Source organism: Glycine soja, chromosome 5, assembly GCF_004193775.1.
Source record: "Glycine soja cultivar W05 chromosome 5, ASM419377v2, whole genome shotgun sequence".
NCBI lineage: Eukaryota > Viridiplantae > Streptophyta > Magnoliopsida > Fabales > Fabaceae > Glycine > Glycine soja.
Window position 1 is genome coordinate 34,235,389 of NC_041006.1, and position 23,498 is coordinate 34,258,886.

Here is a 23,498-nt window from a genome sequence, read left to right on the forward strand (position 1 = left end):
CTTAATGAAGCACTTAATAAGCTCTTACCAAATGAGAGTTAGTCATAAGCTTATTGTAACAAGTTAAAAAGAGCTTAGTTTGATAAGTTTTTTTTTCATGAAGTTCATTAAAATAAGCTTAACAAAGCTTATACTTTACATAAGTTGCAATATGCTCTACTAATTGTCCCTTCAATTTTTTACTTGAAGCCTCTATAAGAAAGTCATTTAAATTAACAGCCAATCATCTTCATTAAGAAGTTAAACCTGGAAAGACATGAAGTTACAATGGAGGCTTTTCTTCTCATGGGGTTGCCTCCTGGGAGAGGCTACTGCATGGACACAGCAAGATCTCTTCTCTTTTCTCTTAATTTATTCAAAGAATTTTATTGAGGGAATTCAATAGAAAGAGTGATCTAGTATAATAACATAGGATCGGGTTCTTTGTTTCTACATCTGTTAATATTATAATATATTAGAAAATCACACCAAATATATACTTAATGCATGATTATATATATTGCTGTAATTATATCTTTGCCTGGGGTTCAACGCCTGTGTCATGTTTATGATATTTTCTGTATTACAAGTGAGGGAAACAATACATAGATGGTTGACAATGTTGTGGAAACACTAATTTCTGCATCAAACACATTACATGGATGAATTTCCAGATCCCAACTCTGTTTTCACAAACATCAACCCACTGAAAATAAAGAATTAAATCACATAATTGTATACTCTCTCTGCAAGTGGACATCAGATTACCCTGCTTAGGTGAACCTAGCAACCACAAAAGCAGTGGCTAAAAAGACAGCTGAGGCACAAAGATGCACTCCTGCACTTTCCATTGGTGCAGGTGGAATTGCCGCAACATCTTCAGCTACATTCTCAGCCACACAACAGTGAGCAAAAACCAACATAGCCATAATGTAGATAGTGAGAAGTATAGCAATCTTGCAGCTCTCCATTTTTCTACCAGCTATCACTTGATCAAGAACTACTAGTTGGCTAGTGCTTGTAAATAGTTGTGAATGACGAAAATAGTGGACACTATAACTCATTTTATAGTGAGGATTTGAGACAAGTGAGCAATTTTGAGCTGTAATGTGCAGCTTAAACAGTAAACATAATGATTTGAGAGTGTTGGGGATTAATAATAATGGTATGTCTCCCTCATCTTAAACAATTTGTGGTTCTGTACTATATGACGGTGCTCAGTTATTAGTGTGTGATCAGCTTTTGAATCGTAAGCATTAAGCATTCGAGTTATAATTAAATTAGAGAAATGTCGATAGCTAAATACTATACAAAAATAAAAAAAGAGAGACAAAAAGTATGATGAAGCAACCTAGGTAAATTTCTCTAAAAGCAAATCTACACACATAGCTTTGTGTGGCCATGTTTCTGTGAGCTTAATAGAGCCTCTATACTACGCTTTAAATTATTAATCGGGGTTTGCTTTAAGCTGTTGCACGCCAGGTTAGGTTATCAGGGCCATTAGGCTGGCATAAGAGTATTGAATTTGCTCACAAAAAAAAAGAGTATTGAATTTTTAACCGATGAAAAAAAAAACTGCAGGACTAGTTGTTTGTATATAAAAATAATCACTTACCTAGAAAAAATAAATAATAAATAGTTATTTTTATCCTCGAATATGTAAAGTTATAAATTGGTTCCCAAAAGATGAAAATTCAAATTTTACTCCTCAAAAGTGAAAAAAGTGAAAGAGATATTAATCCGTTAAAACTTTTTCTGTTACCATTGATGAAAGAGCATATGTGGGGATGAAAATGTCATAAAAATGATAGTCAATATGATTGTTAAATAAATTGAATCAAAATTTCAATAAATTTTCATTGGACTTCTTTGTCAAACCCCAAATTTCGTTTCATTTAAGAATAAAATATAATTTAATATTCATCTTTTTTTATCATTGCAAGCATGATATTGCCATAAATACTTAAAAATAAAAACAATAATGATAAGCATGATATTTATTAATAAGAATAATTTGTCTGTCGTTCTAAGATTTCTATTTTACTTATTAATCAATATTATGGTTATTATTATTTTTGTTTTAACTTGTGCTTGGTTTCTTATTTTTGTAAGTATTTATGGTAATATCATGCATGCAACAATAAAAAAAGGGGAGAAGATGAATATTAAATTATATTATACCCTTAAATAAAAAAAAACTAGAGTCTAATAAATTAATCCAATAAAAATTTAATAACATTTTGGTTCAATCTATTTTGTAGTGGTTGACGATCATTTTTGTGACATTTATATCCCTTTATGACACGTAGGTTCTAACAATATCAAACAGAAGTTAATGAATTTTATTTTTGAGTGCTAAAATTTAAATTTCATTATTTTGGGATAAATTTATCAATATTTTAGACATTCAAGGATGAAACTAGCTATTTAAAAAAAAAAAAAAAAAAAAAAGCTTATGATGATGCAAAGGACGTGTTCGGCTCTGCATGAAATTGTCGAGTCCTAAACTCGGTCCACCTTATAGTTGGTCAAACTTCAAAATCAGAACCCAATTGAAAATGAAAAATCGAATTAGAACTTCTGTAAAGTTTAAACTATAAAAAAAACTAAGAAAAATTGAAAAATTATATACTATTATTTAATTACAAATTAATATATGATAAGATTATTTATTTTTATAATATTGGTTGACATTGTAATATTTTTAACACTAATGGTGCAAAGAAATTAAATTGAAAAAACTAATTTGAAAACAATAAATAACATATGCACTCTTAGTATAAATATTTTTTACATTATCATTTAATAAAATTTACCATATATAATACTATTTACTTTTATAATAAGTATTTTAAAAATTATACAAAAAAATTAGATTGATTTACATCATAAAAACTTTTATACTAAAAGTGCCTATATAAATTCATTTGAAAATGGATAAAATTAGATATCAAAGTAATTTACACGTGCTATCGGGTCTGGGTGATGAGTATTATATTTTAAAATTTAGTATTGAAAAGAAATTTCATTGTGGTGTGTGGATGCCCTCATCTTTTAAGACGGATTATCATAATATTTCGTGGAATCCAAATTATTTCAGGGCCTTTTCTATAATTTGAAATATAAAGATCAACAATTATATTATAATTAATAACATATCACTAATCCAATAACGAGGACTCCGTGGCCCAATGGATAAGGCGCTGGTCTACGGAACCAGAGATTCTGGGTTCGATCCCCAGCGGAGTCGGCTTTTTATATTTTGCACTAATCAAAATACTTATTGTATAGATCAAAACTTTATGTGTTTCTCTTGAATTAAAGTCAGGATGGCCGAGTGGTCTAAGGCGCCAGACTCAAGTTCTGGTCTTCGTGAGAAGGCGTGGGTTCAAATCCCACTTCTGACAAACTTTTTTTCAGTTTCCTAACCGAATTGTTTGTTTCCACTTGGACCTAATCTGTGCGACTTATCTTTTATTGGCTTAATTATCAATTATGTTACTCATCATCATGCTTGTAACTTGTGCCTAGTCGGTTAATTCAATAATTTGATGTGTGTTCTTTCAAATTTCATCACTGCTTTGATTGTTTTTACTGTTGGATCGGGATTAATTTGTGTACCATTCTGTTATTTTACTTTTGAAAAGTTTGAATTTGATTTTTAAGTTCTTGAAAATAAATCAAATACACCATGACAACTAGATCTATGAAAAGAAATTAGTAACTTGAATTTGTTTTTTGTTCCTGTATCAAGAAATTCCTTGATGGGAGAAAAGACCAAAAAGTATATTTAGAGGAAGATTCTTTAGGTTTAATAAAATGGGGGCGAAATAAATTGAGCAGCACAATATTAAAGGTCTAATGTAAACAGCCAAGTGATCCCTTTCTGTTAGTAAAATTAATAAAAATACAAAAAAGTATTAAACATTTTTTATTCATTAAAAGCATTAAACTTTTATTCTTTTGGTTTTGTTATACAAAATTTATAACTAAATATAAAATCACAAAAATGTTCTTGATTATAATTTTTATAATCATTATTTAAAAATTAATAAGTGTAACCCTCGTGGGCAATGCAATGTAAGTGAGTTGTATTTGTATCTCAAGAAAAATACGTATTTGATCAATGATTATAGGTAATTTTAACGAAGGAAGAGTCGAATCATTTTACTCTCGACTTAAAGAGAGTCAGATCCCTTAGTCAAAAAAAGAAAAAGAGAGAGTTCAGATCCCATGAAAATGTTCATCCATGTTATGAGTTCATGATTGCCTAAATTTCTTGAGAGTGTAGATAGAAAATTCAAGCGAATATACACAATGCCGCTCAAGTAAAAAGCAAGTTTGAGTTTTACTTGTTCAAACATAGACATTAAGAATGCATTACATTGAAATTATTGTGAAAATTACACTAACTTTTTTTTATGAATATTATTAGAAAACAATAAAAAAATATTACATTAGTTTCAAAACACGATGCGTGATATTTTTGGGAGAAAAGCAAGGGAATTCTCATTTTATGGGAGTATTGATCTTAGTCTTGATTTACCATTCTGTTTCGTAGTTCATTCCTTCACATATGCACTCGTAGGAAGCAACCCTATCTTTCAGTGTAATGTTCATCGAAACCTGTTGCACTGTTCATGGAAACATCAACAACATTGAACAATTACTTGAGCATTAAGATTTGTGATAGTATTCTTAATTAGATCTTCAAACAATCTCCATTCCTTTCGTTTTTCTTCAAATATTTATAACATCTTAAAATAACAAGATTTCAACAAAATAATACTACGTAATAATAATGGTTAAATCAGAGTTAAAATCAAAAAATAAATAGCATTAACCTCAATTTAGTTTAATCTCCGAAATTAAAGAAATAATTGGTGGTGAATGAAAAGTTTAGCAAAATATATTCTAACCATATATATGTTCTGTTTACTGAACAAACAAATTCCGACGCATGTACCTCTAATTTACCAATAAATTGGTAGTATATGTCATTGAACTTTAGAAAGAATTTCAATTTAGCTCGCATTCCAACCCACAGTTGAGATTAATCCCTAAGTCCCTAACATTCAAACTTCCACCTCAATTTTTTTTTTCACTTCATAAAATATAACTAGAATTAAATACATAATTTACACTGCATGCATAAAAAAAAGAAAAGAAAGATAGGTTATGGGCGGTGAAAGTATTTCAGTTAATTTTTAATATTTTTTATAAATTCAAAAGTTTGTTTGATTGTTTGGTAAATAATTTTTTTTAGTAATTTTTGTAACTTCTAAGGTATTTTGAAATGTTACTTAGACTATATTCAGTAAAATTAACTAAAAAATATTATTAAGCCTAACATCATTTAGGATAGAAAATCAAGTTCAATTTGGGTAAAAATTATCATTAATGTCATTAAGCCTAACTAAAAAATATCATTAAGCCTAACTAAAAAATATCATTAAGCCTAACATCAATTTGGTGACCCTCGATTGTTTTTTTAAGCCTAACATCAATTTAGTTTCTCAATTAAAGAAAATATCATTAATGTAACCCTTCAATTAAAAATTATATTTTAGGTGTTTTCCTTAATCATTCAACCCACCCTATATATCAGCATTCAATGAATGTTTAAGTTAATTTTATTTAATTTTTGCTCATTATATATATATATATATATATATATATATATATATATATTAAGTACGTACCTTTGTTGATCTTTTGTTTTAATCTCCTTTTAAACCTTTGATCTTTTCTATTTTTTTACAGGTTCGTTAATTTGGGATTGGTATTGATACACGAAGAACATTAACAGCAGCATAGACTAATGTTGGTTAAAGATTGCTCTTTTATTTCTTGAAATGTCCGTTTAGTCAGTGGTCTAGATTACAACTTAAGAGGTCATGAGTTGTCAGTAAATTGGATTGGTTATAAATTTATTTTATTGTAAGTAGTACCTTATGCGATATGAAGGGTTGTTAATAATAAAGTCGTGTGTTTTATTTATTTATTTTGTGTTTCATAAATGGAATTTCAATGAAAGAGAACTAAAATTTTAAAAACAAATTATAATTCAAAGAAAGTTGCCACTAACTTAGAAAATTTTCAAAGTCTAAAAAATAATTTAACAAGTCTGCACAAATAAAGGTTTAAAAGCTCATTTTATATAAAATAACCCGTCCCAATGAAAAAAATTCAGCAACCTAATTTATACACTAAAACTAGCAAAAGAAAACTAATTAATATTGAATCGCTATAACCTCCAACTGTGTTCCTGATAAAAAAAATAAATAAATAAAAACCCTCCAACTGTGTCAATAACTAAAGTCCAATATAGTTAAAGGAAGGAAAATTGTATTTCTCGAAGACATTCACATTCACTTAGTTTGATGCTTTAAAAATTAGATAATTTTTTTTCTCAAGAGTTAATGGGTATTAATTAATTATTAAAAGTGACAATTATGAGTTTTAAGACAAATATTTATAGGAAAAGTGGAGATATAGAGCTTACTTTTCATGATAAGTTGCAATAATCCATGTTATATACATTCATAAAGAGTGGCAATATTTTCTAATATTCTTTCACTTGAGCAATATTGGTTCAAAAATAAAAGAAAGAAGAATAAAAAAAATATTTTTTTAGAAAAGCAAAATAAATCCAAAAGACTCAGCTATTATGATAGAGTAGAATGGGAGTTTCTTGAAAAAAGCTGGTTCATGTGGTACAATTTGAATTCTTTCACTAACCACTCAAATCTTTCTTTAGAAAAGTTGGGTTAAAAAGGAAGTAGATAAGTGTGTTTGGAAGATTTAGTGCATGTTTGATTTGTAGGTAAAAAATATTTTTGAGACAAAAATAATTGTCAAAAGATCAAAACTTATGTTTATGTTTTCATTTTAATTTTATCCGTTAGATTTCCGTTAGAAATGCGCGCGCACTTACATTTCTAAATTCAATCCACACATGCAATTACACGTCCTAAAAGTTTTTGAACAGAAAAGGTGGGTTGATTTTCGTTACAAGAAAAGTCGGGTTGAAAAAGTAGACAATGCTCGACTTACATGTTGGGAATTGCTTGGGGCACCCATTAATTTTTCTGGGGCACCCAGCAATTTTCCAAAATGTCAAAAATACCAAGGTATTTTCGGTTATAATAGCAATAGAAAATTTTCATTTCTGCAGTGTTATTTTTTTTCATAAAATTTGCGTCACTTAGTGTAATTTGTTTCCATTAAGGACGGTTTAGAAGCGTATTTGGTCTTCGGTGATGTACGTGTGTTTGTTAGGAATATACGGTGATTTTTTATCATTTTCGTCGTCGAATAAGGAAAAATAAGTAAAAAAAAAATGGTATGCACATACGGATTGACAATCCGTAGGTCCAATATAACTTGTGTCACCTACATTATTAATAAAAACACTTAAACTAATTGGACTAATAAACATATTATGTTATAAACAAATAGTGTGGTTATATATAATACTAAAATTTCTAATTTATATTTAATGTATATGTAAATTTACATAGTAAATTTTGTGATGATTATTTTTTATATAATAATTAATTTGTTTATATATATAGATTATAAATAAAAATGATAGGTTTAATAAGTATTTAAAGATGTAAAAAAATATTAAATTTATTTAATTATCAATTGCTATAAAAAAATATCTAAATACATCATTCAATTAAATATTATATTTATTTAATTTTTAATCATTATAATAAACATCTAAATACATCATTCAATTAAATATCAAATTTTGTAAATAAATTAAATGAATAAAAAATTTCTAAAAAAATTAAAACATATGGATTCATAAATAAATTTTAAATCTTAAATTTTGGTTTCAATATTTTTTGTAACTATCAATTTAATATATTTTTAAATTTGATTTCAATCATTATCTTAAACTAACAATCTTATCATATTTTAAATTTTAAATTTTGGTTTCAATATTTTTTATAACTACAAAATTAAATATATTTTTTAACTTGATTTTAATCATTATCTTAAATTAACAATTTTATCATATTTTAAATTTTAAATTTTGGTTTCGATATTTTTTATTACTACAAAATCAAATATATTTTTAAATTTAATTTCAATCATTACCTTAAGCTAATAATCTTATCATATTTTAAATTTTGATTTTCATATTTCTTATAACTAACAAATTTAATATATTTTTAAATTTGATTTCAATCTTTATCTTAAACTAACAATCTTATAATATTTTAAATTTTAAATTTTAGTTTCAATATTTTTTATAACTACTAAATCAAATATATTTTTAAATTTAATTTCAATTATTATCTTAAACTAACAATCTTATCGTATTTTAAATTTTTGTTTCAATATCTTTTAAACTGCTAAATCAAATATATTTTTAAATTTGATTTCAATCATTATCTTAAACTAAAAATATTATCATATTTTAAATTTTAAATTTTGGATTCATAATTTTTATAACTAACAGATTTATTGTACAATTAAAGATTATGTTTCAATATTTTTATAACAAATTTTAATTATTAAATTTTTTTGTTTAAATATTTATTGTAACTAAAATATTTAAATTATTTTTAATTATGATTTCAATATTTTCATAAGTAACAAATTCAATATCTTTTAAATATTTATTTCGATTTTTTTAAAAAGTTAGACAAATATAATATAACAATATTGAAAATTAATTGTTTCACCAATCAAATCTTAATTTTAGCAATCTAATCTAATCTTAATAATAACAAATATATTTTTTGTAAATAAAATCAATACTTAAGATATAAGTCAGAAAAAAATTATAAAATTTCACTAACATTACACTGAGAAACAATTTATATAAGTCAGAAAAAAATTATAAAATTTCACTAACATTACACTGAGAAACAATTTAAATAATAATTGACAAATAAAAAATTTCTAAAAAAACAAATTTAGAAGAAGACAAATTGAAAAAAAATTATTCAACAAAAAAAAACTCATACAGATCAGCAATCCGTATACGAATTGCCAATCCGTATGACCCATACGGATTGATGATCCGTATGGGGTTTTTCCAGAAAAATGTCATTTTTTTTGTTGGACACGAAGAAGAAGAATCATAGCGGTGCGAGAAGCGGATGAAGAAGAATTGCAAGGAACAACCATGAACACGGATGGTGACAGGAAGAAGAAGCATCATAGGAAGAGGAAGACGAACAAGAAGCGGAAGAAGAAGGCCGTAGGAAGAGGAAGAAGAAGATGAATGGGCCAGCGGTGACCGTAGAAACATGAACAGGAAGAAGAAAATCGTAGGAACATGAAGAAGAAGGATGCGTGTACAAGAACAGGAGGAAAAAGGAGGAAAAAGAAGACTGGACAACACTATTGCTTTATTTATATTATTAGGGTGAAGGACATTTTTGTCATTTCATCCTACGTGTTGGGTGTCCCAAAAAAAACACTGGGTGCACCAAATAACTCCCTCCCATGTTCTCAAATTAGTCCACAACAACAACTATGGGTTTGTACATATGATTCCCTTCCATCCAAGGATTACTATTGACACCCCTCATTTCACTATTTAGATCCCTACCTTTTTAGAAGTCATTTTTTTACAAAAATAACCCAGACGTTAGACACCCCTGTAACAATATTAGAAATAAATTTTTGTTGTGTATGTAGCAATGTTATATATTGTAGTTTCTAAAATCAAATCTCAAAATAGACTAAAGATAGTAATTTATGATGATGATTCAAACCCTTTTGTTAGAACTAAAATTGTAATGTATAAGTTGTTAAAAAAATTAATCGTCTTTAATTAATACAGGTTTTTCCTATATTTTTAAGCTTTTAGTTAAGGATACTAAACAAAACTCTTTCACACATGTATAATTAATTTTGCTATGTATTTACTATTTATTGATGCATTTAATAAAAAAAATTGTGTATTTCACGGGTTAGTGATTTAGTGCCAGTTTGAAAAGTCCATTTCATCCCCCCAAGCAAATTGTTGATGTATAGACCAAGATTATTATGTCTTTTTCTTTTAGTAAACTCGGATATTTTTTTACCGAAAGTTAAAAGTTAATCTTTTGAGATACTGAAGTTCATACGTAGGTGATAAGATTATTTTTCAACCTCACACAACATTGTATCTCTCTCTCTCTATCTTCCGGCATTGCCACTACAAATTCAGAGTTCACAATTGCTCTCGCGTGAGTTTGTCGAGGGTATAAAGGGATAAGTCGGTAAATTAGTTATTACCACGTTAGCTTATTATCAAGCTGTTAGAAATGGTTAACAGTAAATTATCACCGATTTGTATAATTGTATCACTTTCAACATAAACTATACGGTTTTTAGATATTTAATTGTAGTAAATTTCATTCTCTATTTCTCTATGCTCAGTGCTCATGATTACTGAAGCTCAATAATTCTCTCTTTCGATCACTGCTGGTGCCTTTATTCTACTTCAAAACTAATGTAAAAAATTTACTGATTTTGGTATCAAACAGTGAATCATAATTAACAAGCGAACGCCTTTCCCAAGCATACTTAAAAATGAAAAACAAAAAGTATCGCGCAAGGTTTTTTTTTAAACTTGTATCAACATGACTATTCAGAAAACTTAATGCCGTGTATATTGATTTTTTTTTTTTTTTTAAAATGGCATTGTTTCTGTTTTGAAAAGTTCCAATCTTCCACACCTTATACGTTTTTTTAAGGCGACCTTATAAGTTATTATAGGGAGAAATAGAAGAATTAATGTAATGGAAATTATATGAATAATTCATATTCATGGTGATATTGACTTGATGCCAAATCTTTGAAAATAAGGCCACTGTAATGATTGCCATTATTATTCCAACTTTGTTCGACTCGTTAGAATTATTGATTGATAATAGATGTTCAACGCATGGTCTGCCACAAACAACAGCTTGGTTGTAAGATAGACCAACATAATTCACGTATGGTAAGTTTATAGCATATCATTGGGTATTTTTAAAATATATACTTTAAATAAACATATCAAAATTAGAATATACATAATTAAATTATAAAAATTATACTTTTTAAAAAAAAATCATTTGTAATTTTTAAAAAAAGAGTTTAATAGGTATATAATGTTAGTGTAAAAAAAATTTATACTATCAACCAATTAGAAATTATTTTTAAAATGTCTTATAATATAATTATTATTAAAGTTAACAAACTTAATATATATGATAGTTATAATTAGTTAATAACTATTGTTTCATATACTATTTACTCTTCTAACAGGATGACAAGAATAAACATGAAAAAAAATCATCTTTATTCCACCTCAGTTTTGACACAAAAAAAAAAAATTATTTTCTTTTTTTATTACAATGAGAACAATGAAGATTTAACCTAATTTTTCATGCATCTAGCCCAACCCTCCATCCACTAGGTTAGCGGGTATTTGGTTTGATTTAGTATGCAAATAGAAAGACACAATTAAAATATTGGATACTTAAGAAAGCTTTGAGGGGAAAAAAGAAGAAGAATGTTAGGGAAAAAAAAAAGCTTTGAGATAATAGTTACAAAAAAGTAATTGATGCAATTATTAGAATATTATAGTAATATCTTAGCTATAAAATTAAAAATTATTGCTAATCAATTATTTTAAAGTTACAAAAATTACTCAACAAAAAAGTATTTTAAACTAATTGAATTATTTAACCACTTATATCGTCAATAAGTAATATATGTAAGATTTATTAAAAGGTATAAAATTTCTTTCGGGTTGAGTACTCATTTTTCATGTTCAAAGACTCAAAGAGATAGGTGGTAGTTGAGAAAGATTGGGTCGCAGTTGGGGGAGTATGGAGGATATTGTTTTGTTGTTTGTGTCGTCTAATTAAGAGAACAATTTTTTTCCCTCAAATAATATATTTTAATTGAGTTAACCCATAATATTTAGTTTATGATAGTTACAAGTTGTTTATCTTTAGTACGTGAATATATATATATATATATATATATATATATATATATATATATATATATATATATATTTGTATAATTTTGTTTCAAAAAATACAAATCTACTCACTTTGTAGTCTCTGGATGTATGTCTTTAATTTACAGAAACATTTTTTTTTTAAATTTTGAGCATGATTTTTTCTAATTATATCTTATTTTTATCACAAACTATATAAAATAATTTTATACTTTTATTCAATCACACGTTCCTGCAAATAATTTATAAGGTAAAAGTGATTATCATAGATAATAATTTATGATTAAAAAATAATAGAAAATTATTTTACTTTTGTCATACATAACCTCTTTTTTTCGTCAAATATTAACAACTTACTACTTACAAACAGTTTAAATGCAAAGTATTATTCCTTTTAAGTATTATATATATCCCTGTTTTATATACCAGAAGCCAGAAATGAAAATTTTCGGGTACAATCTGGCCACTGAAGCGTTTGCCCATTGGAATTAATTTGAAAGCACTGCGTCAAACTTTTAATCAAGATATCACTGATCTAAGCAACCCTACTGTGAGGTTAGCACAAACTAACGAAGAAATAGTCCAAAATTTTGTTTAAATTATTTAAGTATAGCCAGAAATGTGAAGTGAATTATTTTGCTTTAAAAAAATTAAAAAATAATATGAATAAACTTATTCAAAAATACTTATAAGAAAAGAAAATAAAAAGAAGAAAAAACTTTTTTATAAGTTAAAAATAATTTATGAATAATTTAAAAATCATCTTTTAAAAATTATATACATTTATTTTTATAAATTAACTTATGCATTAATTAATTTTAGTTTATGAAAAAACTTATTACCTTTCAATAAGTTTCTCTCTCTATATATATATATATTACAGTCAGCATGTTCCTGTGAAATACAATGTCTTTATTGCAGAAGATAAAATTTATTTCGAAATTTTTTATGGATTGAAAGTGACTAATCTCATGTGGACCGATAACAACCTTAATACAGATCAATGTACTGATGAGAAACACATATGCCTGTTTGTTGTTTTGGTCAAAAGTGAAACAGAATGTCTCTGTCGCTATATCTTTTGGATCGGGTATTCCAGTTAGTTTAATTAAATGCCAACTTTAAAAAATGTTACTTGTAAATATTGGTCCCGGCCTAATTCTATTTTTTTTAAAGAAAAAAATGAACATTGTAAAAGCCAACCTATAAAAAAGAGAGGTTTATATTATTTTGCAAAAGATGGTTCCATCATTACTTTTATTGGTCATGGGCGTTTTCTGGTGAAATTTAGCCATGTTCAATAATCATTAGACTTTATTAAGTGGATGATGGATTCTACTCCGTTATGACGATTCCAAGGTATGGCAATTTGAAAGAAACATTTATAATATATTATTTTAATATTTTTTACAAATTTTATAATTAAATAAATTATATTTAATTCTCATCAAATTATTTCATAAGACTTAGTTTTTCAAATTTTCACATTGAAAGCAGAAGGAAATAATCTCTATCAAATTATTTTTCATAAGACTTGATTATATTTACAATGTTTGAGATGGACTAAACTACTTCGCCACAGGACACAAAGCTTACATAAAACAACGTTTGTTTATTTTAAAATAGGATGCTTTTAGTTTAATTAGGCTAAACTTTCCTTTGTTCAAGTGAATTATCTTGTATTTATGTGTATTATAGTTGTACTCTCTTTTTTACCGGAAAAGACTTGTCTTGTATCATTAATAAGCGCAACACCGCAAAACACAAATACAATGGGGAACATCAAACCTTAGTGGATTAACAAATAAACTAAGAGTATGTTTGGATGAAAGAATTTAAAATTTTAAAAAATTTAAAATTTTGAAAATTTTAAATGTTTTAATTTAAATTCTTTTATTTTTGAAATTTTGTATTTGGATATAACCTTTCCCTTGAACAATCAAGGAATTATCACCAAATGACAGTCCCAGCTTTCAAACCAAAATCAAATCCAAATTCTCCTCTCTCCCCTAAGCTCAACCTCTTTCAAATTCAGAGTAAGCTTCAAATTCCACCCTACCGCACCAGAAAATTCTTCATCTCCCTTATCCCGCCCACACCACCACAATCACGGTAACCACAATGGCGGAAGAGCCCGAAAACAATCCACCGCTGCTAAAACCTCCAATCCCCTCTGTATCAAATGTCGTAGAGGAAACTGCAGCTTTGGCTTCGGCAACAACATCACAATCAAGTGCCGAGATCGCCACTCCTCTTGTGCTAGCTCCGAAGCGGCAACGCCGTTCGCGTGTTCGCCTGGGGGAGATCGGCGACCAATGCGCCTCCGTTCACAACCACGACTCGCACACGCGCCGCCCAAGCATGGCGCCATGGAGCTGGTGAACTCCGAAGGAATCTTCTAAAACCTCAAAGGCGTGCTCTGTGACGAACCTCACCAACCAGAGAGAGAAGACAAAAGAGAGAACTGAATTTCCAAATTCAAACTCTATCTTAAATTCTATTCTTTCAACTAACTAAAGTCCCTTTTAAAATTCTAAAATTTTGAATTCTTTTTATTAAAATATCCAAACAATTACTTTTAATAAAAAAAAATTAATTCCCTATAAAAAATACATTACCTAGTTAAATTATCCTATCTAAACACACTCTAAATGTCTTTGCAAAAGACCTAAGCGACTTGATTCGCTTGTATTATGAAAAAAAATCTAAATTATATAATACAATAAGATAAAAACAGCATAATTTTAAAATAATATTTATATTGTGTTGTGTCCCAACCGTTGTTAGCTTCCTCTGTCCTTTTCTTCCGTGCCCTCCCTCCGTCCTTCCCTCCCACAGGTTAATAACTACCTGTGTACAAAACTTAAAACAACTAAGACTATTTGACAGCATATATAAATTATCTTAAACTAGATTAGATAATTAATCACCTTGGTTATTTTGGATTAAACCTGAACAAATTGAAGCAAACAAATAATTGAATTAAAGAATACAATGACTACTATCAAAGTTCAGCACAATTAGTAGATGACTGAGTTCTATAAACATTTTAAAAAAGATTTAATATTTTGATAGTGTGTATGAAAGAAAACTTTGTTAGAAGAGGTAAATTCAAATTCAATAATTTTTATGTTTCAAAAATTAATTTCATGACTTTCAACTATAAAAATAACCTTCAGAAAATAAAATAAAATACAATGGCGATATATTGATGATATCTCTTAATTTTATCCACTTTATTACCTTTACAAAATGTCGGTTGCAGGTCCTCAAGTCAAGTGCATTCATAGGATTTTGACCTCTTTGTTTCACAACTCATCTCGCCCATGAGATGGTACCCAAATGTCAAGCAACCCCACGTTTGAAGTTGAGAAAAATATACGTCCCAACTTTTCCATTTTACTTCTTAATACTTCCAATATTTACATTCAACTAACCCATGTTGGATTTATGGCAATTAAGCAAGGTGGCCTTTAATTAGTAGTATATTCATATAGCATCTCATCCCTTTGTAAATCTTCTTTATACAAAAAGTAGATTAAGTCCTTCACCACACTTTAAAAGCCCCCTTAGCCATCCCAAAAAATAATCATATCCTAAAGCATCATTGGCTTCGAAACTCATAGAGAGAGAGAGAGGAGAGAGAGCTTAAGGGTAGTCGTTTGTATGTTTTTATTTTCCCTCTTGTTAGGTTGGGAGAATGCCTATCCTTTGCAAACCAGTGTACATTGTTGTGACTTCATTTTATGTTTATGTTCTTCAATTCAGTGACTGTTTGGCCTATGAGGAGGAACATCACTCTAGTAGTCACAAAAGCACTAATAACAAAGTTTACAAGGTATACCAATTTCTTTTTAGTTTCCTATGAAAAAAATTTCATGTTCATCTGCTTTCTTCTTCAGCAATGCTACTATTTATGCAGTCAGCAAAGATAACTAACTACCTCTCTTTTTCTCTTTCATTTTATTATGCAAGAAACTTATTAAATATTTTATTATCACAAATTAAGGACTAGAAAACATGATTTGTATAATAATTAACTACTACCTTTTAATGTATCAGGTAAATCTGCAGAAGACATCTGATATTGCAGTACATGGATTGCTCCTTTGGGCTTCAACAGGGTTTTTGATGCCTCTTGGAATACTTATCATCAAAGGGTCCATTAAAGCAGAACCTGGATCTAGAAGGAGTAAAGTCCTCTTCTATCTCCATGTTGGTTTTCAGGTCATATATCTCTTCTATTTGTTCTAGTAAAATTATGCATACTTTTAACATGCACATTATATACATATGTCAGGAGCGTATAGTAGCATGAGTGGAGCTAACTAATCTTGACCCTTTTACCTTATGTGGATAGTCAAGATTGGTTTTACTCATATGGAATCTTGACCATAAGATTGATTTGGTATTACTTATCTCACCTCTCACGTTACCACTTAACAGTTAATTCATCTCCTATAAATTTTACTATCATTTATAAAAAGTTGTTGAAAGTATAAGTTTATTAATTAATACTCACATCTAGTGTCAATGGATACTGACATTCATTATGCTGAACCGTTGATTATGTTGTTAGAAACTTAAAAGGTAGGAGTAGTGGTAATCTACGTAAGTAGACTCTAGATAGTATAGGATGTTTCTTGAAAGTTACATCATATCATCATTAAATTTTGCTCTTTGTTTTAAAACATAATCATAGCTTACTTTAACTTTAATTAATAGTGGAGTGTACAAAGCTTTTTCTGATGATTTATTTTCTTTTCGACCACAGGTTTTTGATTTGTTTTGATTAACCACAATATCATGATTATCATTTGAACTGAACTAATTAGGAGTTGTTATTACACATTTAAAGTAGCAGTGAATTTTTTGTTCTTTGGAGGTTGTATGTATGTATAATTTATTGCTTTTCTACCTTATTGTACACGGTACTTTTTTTTATGAAAATTTTCCCCTTTTAAACCACAGGTCTTATATTGCTATGGTTCCTTCCAATTAACAAAAATATTATGATTATCATTGAACTGAACTAGCTAATTAGGAACTAATATACTACATGAAAAGTAGCTATGAAATTTCTATTCTAACTTGGATGCAGTACATATGATTTTTGCCTTTCTATCTTCTTTGTTCACAGTCTAACATTTCATCTAACAGATGCTTTCAGTGCTTCTTGCCACAGTTGGAGCTGCAATGTCCCTGAAGAAGTTTGAGAATTCATTTGATAACAGCCATCAAAAACTAGGCCTAGCACTTTATGGTGCTATATTGGTGCAAGGCTTGATTGGATTTTTCAGACCACACAGGTTCATTAATTCATCAATATTTTCACTAAGTTACACAAAGCTGCTCATTAATCCAAACCATACAACAAACTTTGTCCATTATTAGCAGCACCCAATTTCTATGTATTTCTGAATGCATTTTAATTTGCACCTGATACATGGTTTACATTGTTTTAATCTTAATGTTGTATAGTTTCTAATTGAATTTGCAGGGGAAAGAAGGAGAGGAGTTATTGGTACTTACTACATTGGATACTAGGGACTATAGTTTCTCTTGTGGGGATCATCAATATTTACACTGGATTAAAAGCCTACCATAAGAGAACCTTAAAAAGCACAGCCCTTTGGACTATCCTTTTCACTGTGGAAGTCTCTTTCATTGGATTAGTTTACCTCTTCCAAGACAAATTGGAATATATGAAAAAGCAAGGAGTGATTATAGGAAGTGAGTCGTCAATTGTGTCGTCTAACCAAGATATTCCTCAAAGCCAAACTCAAAAGGAGTTGTTGCCAGTTGCATGTGGAAGAAAGAGAAATGCACTTGAGAATTTGTTTGACTAATCTCTCTCTTTAGATTACATTTTTTAGAGCTTGTTTTCACTTTAGTTTTTGGTGCCTGCACTTTATGCAAGTAGGAGTTGGATTTTATGAAAGGTTGGTTGATTGAGTGCATTCATCAAAAGGTGAAGTTTGATTGGTGTATGTTATCTCTTTTCTTTTCTTTTTTTTATGCATATTCTTTCACATGTATTACGAATATTATAAGTGTGCGTGTGGATACTGACCACAGAATGTATAGACAATTGTGGGAGCAGTTTGTGAATTTATAATTTTCATTGAAAATATAGTATGATTTTTGGAATATATTATAATGTATGTATATGTCTTTAGGGGGTGACAAAATCGCAATACTTCAAACGAAAGCCTACGTATGGTGTTGTTTATCTACTTCCTTCGCATATTATTCACGACTTATAGCAATCATGAATACTTTAATCTGAAGTTGTCTATAATATCCCCAAATGTTAATCAATGCTTTTGAGATATTAGTTAAACAATTAAAAGAATTTTTTTTATGAAATATGCAAAATCGTGTTGTTTTTTTTTTATGTTCTCATGTGAAGTCTACTATAAATATTTTTTTTAATTTCTTAACTAACCTCTTGGTTAGAAACATCCTAATATTATATGCTAGCGCTTAAATTGGTGATGAGTCAGAGAGGCTATCCTACGTTATTTATCTATTCAAGAATAAGAAAGGTAGATTGGTTATTTACTTATTTTAATTAGAAACTACAATATGGAAAGCAAAACATGCCAATTTTCCTCTGAAACTTGTCCCTTTTGTGTTTCATATCTGGAATCAATTTTACGGCAAAGGAAATTTAAAAAGTTAAATCCACAAGGGTAGTCAATTTTACGAATCAAGATATTAATGTCTCAATTTCTTTTTCATTTTTTGGAGCTACGGGCAACATAGTAGAGGTAAATCAATTTTGCACATTAAGTTTTATTATGAAAAGCTGGTAATGCACTTTTTTCTATTGTTGAATGAATAAAATTAATTATTAACGTACATATTTCCTTGGAAAGATGAAACTCCTCATCATTCTCTTTGTTAACTTGTTTTGAGCTTGTTCCTTAAAAAAGCAAAATTAAAAAAATAGTGGCAGGCACAACGGCCAACTATGAAATTGTTGAGAAACACAAAGGTGAGTGTCCATGTTACAGTGCATAGTTCTACTTCGAACCTTCAATGATACGATATCCTAAGCCACCGACCAGTTTTGTTACCGCTAACAAGTGTCCCCTTCTTACACTACCCTTTTTTAAGCCTTCCAAAAACAATTTGCCCTTTTAAGTTTTAAGCTTCCACCTTTCAATCATTCTAAATTTATAATCCTCTGCTCTTTTATATGATTTTGTTTTTCCTAAGAAAAATACTTTATTTCTACCTTTACATAATTTTTATGTGATGTTGAAATACTATAGAATAAGAATGATTTTATGAACGAGATTGATCAACAGGCGGGGATAGCTCAGTTGGGAGAGCGTCAGACTGAAGATCTGAAGGTCGCGTGTTCGATCCACGCTCACCGCATTTTCCTAAGCTATTTTTAATCCTTTATCCTAATTTCTAACTTTCTTCCTCGGCAACGACATCTTTTCATCCTCCTTATAAAACAACTTTAATAGTTTGATTACAAGATAATAGAAATTGACATTGAGAGATTATGAAGCCTTATTGTGGCATAGATAATACAATATTGTTTATTTTAGTGATATTTACTAAGGGGATATACTTAATGCTTAATGCAAAGTAAAATGAAAAAAAAAACACTAAGACAAGTACGAGGCAACATTATATATTTTCATTATGTTAACAAAATTTTATATAAAAATTTAAATTAGTCATGTAGAAATTAATTAGTATATCATTATTAGTTTTTCAAAATAATTACTTTTGCCACAAAGTCAGTTCTTAAAGATATAAATAATTTTGAAACTTATTAATCTTTAATTTAGTTAGAACATATCAACAATGTAAAAAAAAAAAAAAATCACTACCATTCAATCAGGGATGGAAACCTAACGGGGGTTAAATTTTTTTTCTTTATTTGTAATTGTTTAAATGTATATAACTTTTAATAAGTAATTTATTTTAAAAAATTAGACATAAAATTAAAACTAATTTTTATTTTAAATGATAATAACTTCAACTGTTATTATAAAAAAATGCATAATTAATTTTACACAATTTTATTGTCGTTATCACCTTAACTTACAATAAGAAAAAAAATAATTATGCACTAACAATATAATTTTTTTTACAAAATCATTTCATTACAATCTATCATGTATAATAAATTTATCAACTTTTAAAATAATTATCTTAAAAGTAATTTAAACAGTAATTTATTGATATAAAATTATTTTACCTTAAGTAGATATTAAAGTCTTACAATAATAATAACAAACACAATTAATTTTACACTAACCTTAATAATTATTATAATAATAATATATAATTAATTTTACATTAATTAACTTAAGAATACATATCTATGTGCATGAGAAGTGCCAAGGAGGGGCTGGGGTCCATGTCTGCACTCCTCTTTATCGGTCCATGCATTGGAATTGTGATAAATTTGTTAGTTTTTATAATAATTATTTTTAAAAATCATAGGATAAATGAGTTGATAGTATACAAATATTTAAAATAATAATACCATAAATTTAAACTCTTAATTTTTAAATCATCATTTTGTTGACCTTTTTTATTAATTTGATAAAAAGAAATAGAATTTACTCTACAATTTAGATCGAGTGCTTCCTTAATTATTGACGAAAAGAAAAGTTAATGTATAGAATAAAATGGATTTTTGAAAATATAAATAGTGGTAATTAATGTTATAGTAATATATAATGATCCCTTATATCGGTTCCGTCCCTAGTAAAATGATCACATATATTAATAAAAATATTCAACAGATAATTTTAATGAGCTCGTGAATCCATTCAATAACACCGCTAACTCATATCAAACCTAAGTTTCTCTACGATCATACTTGTCGCATCCATTCAATAACTATAAAGCTCCATTATCAAGTTGCATTAAATATGACATCGTCTCTGTTTTGTTCCTCATCTAGACCTTAAAATACCCACCTTGAAATTTCAATGAGTCGCCACTCTATTTTGTGCCCCAATTATCTACTATTTGCTTTTATTGATGCTTTTTCCCCCTCTTAATGTGTTCTAGTTAATTAACACGCTAATGAGGTCATTATGCTTTGGGGCACTATTGTTTATTATCATATGCTATATATATATAAAGAGAGATGAGTTGGGATTTTCAATATAGTATTTTTTTTCCCGCCCAAATAAAGGGTATCCATGTAATTAACATGCATCCATTTTTTAAGAAAATAATTAATATTTTTTATATTTATGATGCTTCGTATATTAATTCAAATTTATGGTATTGTTTAATTCAAGAAACACAATCTTTCATATTGAATGCAATTTCAAATTAAGAATTAAATAGTCACATTACTACTCTTTAATGCATATTCCATTCTATATTTAATTTAATGAAATGGACAACTTTTAAAGCTGTATTTTTTTCATTTTAAAACGTTTTAATTTAATGAATTGATATCTATAAATTCATTTTTAAAAAAAAATGGGTAACTTTATAAATAGTGGTCTTAATTTTTCAGTTACATTTTAAATTAATTGTTATAAATTACTAAAAACTATATTAATGATTCATTAGAAATAGTCATTTTAATTCTTATTTAAATTTACTTTATTCTCTCAATCAATTATATAGGTACTTAGCATATATGTTTTAATACAAAATAATTTAGACTAAATTGTAATTTTAGTTTTTCTATAATTTCAAATCTGCTTATTATTTTTTAATAAATAATTTTGATCTTTTTATATGACAAGATGGTAAATAAAGTGAAAAAAATAAAAAATATTAATAAGAATTGAATATGTAACCTTTTATTTAAAGACAAAACAATAAATCATTAAGACACTTACTTTGTTTAATTAATTTATAACCATTATTTTACAAGTATATTAGTCAAGAGTTATTATTATTATTTAATTATAAAATTTTATAAATTAAAATAAAATATTTAATATTTAAATATATTTAACATTTTATTTTACATATATTAATTTTTATCACATAATTTTATTTTAATATAAATTCATAAATCATTATATATAAAAAAACCGTTCTTATCTTATTAAAATTTCAAAAAAGTTACATAAAATAATATATAGATTATTTTTAAAAATTATTTCATGTAATTTAGGCAAATTATGTAAATCTAAAATAAGATTTAAATAATCTAAAAAAATTAAATTTTATTAATTTTTATAATTAAAATAAAAATTTATATTATTTATAAAAAAAAATTACATAATTTTTTATAAATTATATAAAATAATTTAAATATTAATTTATGGAATTTTATTGATTTATATAATTGGTATTAAAGAACTTATTTACTGTAAGTTTCCTAAAAAAATAAATATTAAAAATTTATTAATTTATATAATTAGAATAAAAATAATTTACATATTAAAATAAATTCACCTAATTTGTATAATTCACATATTAATTGATGTAATTATATTGATTTATATAATTAGAGTAAAAATAATATGTATATTTAAATAACTTTATAAAATAATTTTTGTAAATAATTTATATATGAGAATGGATCAAATTAGAGTGATATAATTTTGATAACTATTATATCATTTTTATAATTTGATATAAAATATGATTTTTATTAATCCAATCATTGAATTATATTTACATATTACCAATATTATTTGTGTCAACTTTTGTTAAAATTGAATAACAATAGGTAATCAAATAATTCATATATTAGTATATTTTGAAACGTTTATATTATATAAATTTTAAAATCTATATGAATAAGATAACAAATGATTTTTTATTAATATGAAATTTTAACTATGTGATCTATATGAAAAGAACTTTTGATCCAAAGAAAATATTATTGAGTTATAAGTTCTAAAATAGTATAATAATTATCAAAGTTACACCAATATAATTTGATCCATTTTTTTTTATTTTTTAGCATTTATATTGTAAATAATAACAATTTTTAATTAAACATTTTTAAATCTTATTTATATTCAATCTATGCTCATTTTTACATTTAAATAAAATCTAAATAAAGACACTTAAACTCTCTATATACCTCATGGTGCATCACGCGTGTAAAAAAGCTAATAAATATATAAGAGAGATCAAATTATATCGATGTAACTTTGATAACTATTACATCATTATATAATTTCTAATTGAATAATATTTTTTTAAAACTCATTATTAGATTGAAAATCCCTTTTATATAAATCATATGTGCATAATTTTATATTGTTCCAAAATCATTTTCTATCCATTTATATATATTACAAAATATATCAAAATATGAATTATTTGATTACTTTCTCTTCCTGTATAATTTTAACAAAATTAACATATACAATCATAATATATATATATATATATATATATATATATATATATATATATATATATATATATATTTTGTTGTTTTTATCATGGTTTTACTAATGGAGTGCATCATGATTATGCCACATTGCTGAACGTAGGTTCAACAACATAAACACTATTATTTTTAGACTTGCTAGGTCTAGGCTTGATGAAAGGAACCACAGTTTATATGTGTATTCACAAATTA

At 26.9% G+C, this 23,498-nt stretch overlaps 1 protein-coding gene and 3 non-coding genes across 4 annotated transcripts; all 4 read left to right on the forward strand.

Moving 5' to 3' along the window:
* Positions 1-3,156: 3,156 nt before the first annotated feature.
* Positions 3,157-3,229, forward strand: TRNAR-ACG. Its single transcript has one exon. It is a non-coding gene; the product is annotated as a tRNA-Arg (tRNA).
* Positions 3,230-3,302: 73 nt separating this feature from the next.
* On the forward strand, positions 3,303-3,386 carry TRNAL-CAA. Its single transcript has one exon. It is a non-coding gene; the product is annotated as a tRNA-Leu (tRNA).
* A 12,133-nt stretch (positions 3,387-15,519) lies between these two features.
* On the forward strand, positions 15,520-18,121 carry LOC114412669 (cytochrome b561 domain-containing protein At4g18260-like). The gene is made up of 4 exons (XM_028376646.1): positions 15,520-15,785; positions 16,010-16,174; positions 17,108-17,256; positions 17,448-18,121. The coding sequence occupies exons 1-4, from the start codon at positions 15,648-15,650 to the stop codon at positions 17,794-17,796; spliced, it is 801 nt and encodes a 266-aa protein (XP_028232447.1). The 5' UTR covers positions 15,520-15,647; the 3' UTR covers positions 17,797-18,121.
* Positions 18,122-19,263: 1,142 nt separating this feature from the next.
* TRNAF-GAA lies at positions 19,264-19,336 on the forward strand. Its single transcript has one exon. It is a non-coding gene; the product is annotated as a tRNA-Phe (tRNA).
* The last annotated feature ends 4,162 nt before the right edge of the window (positions 19,337-23,498 follow it).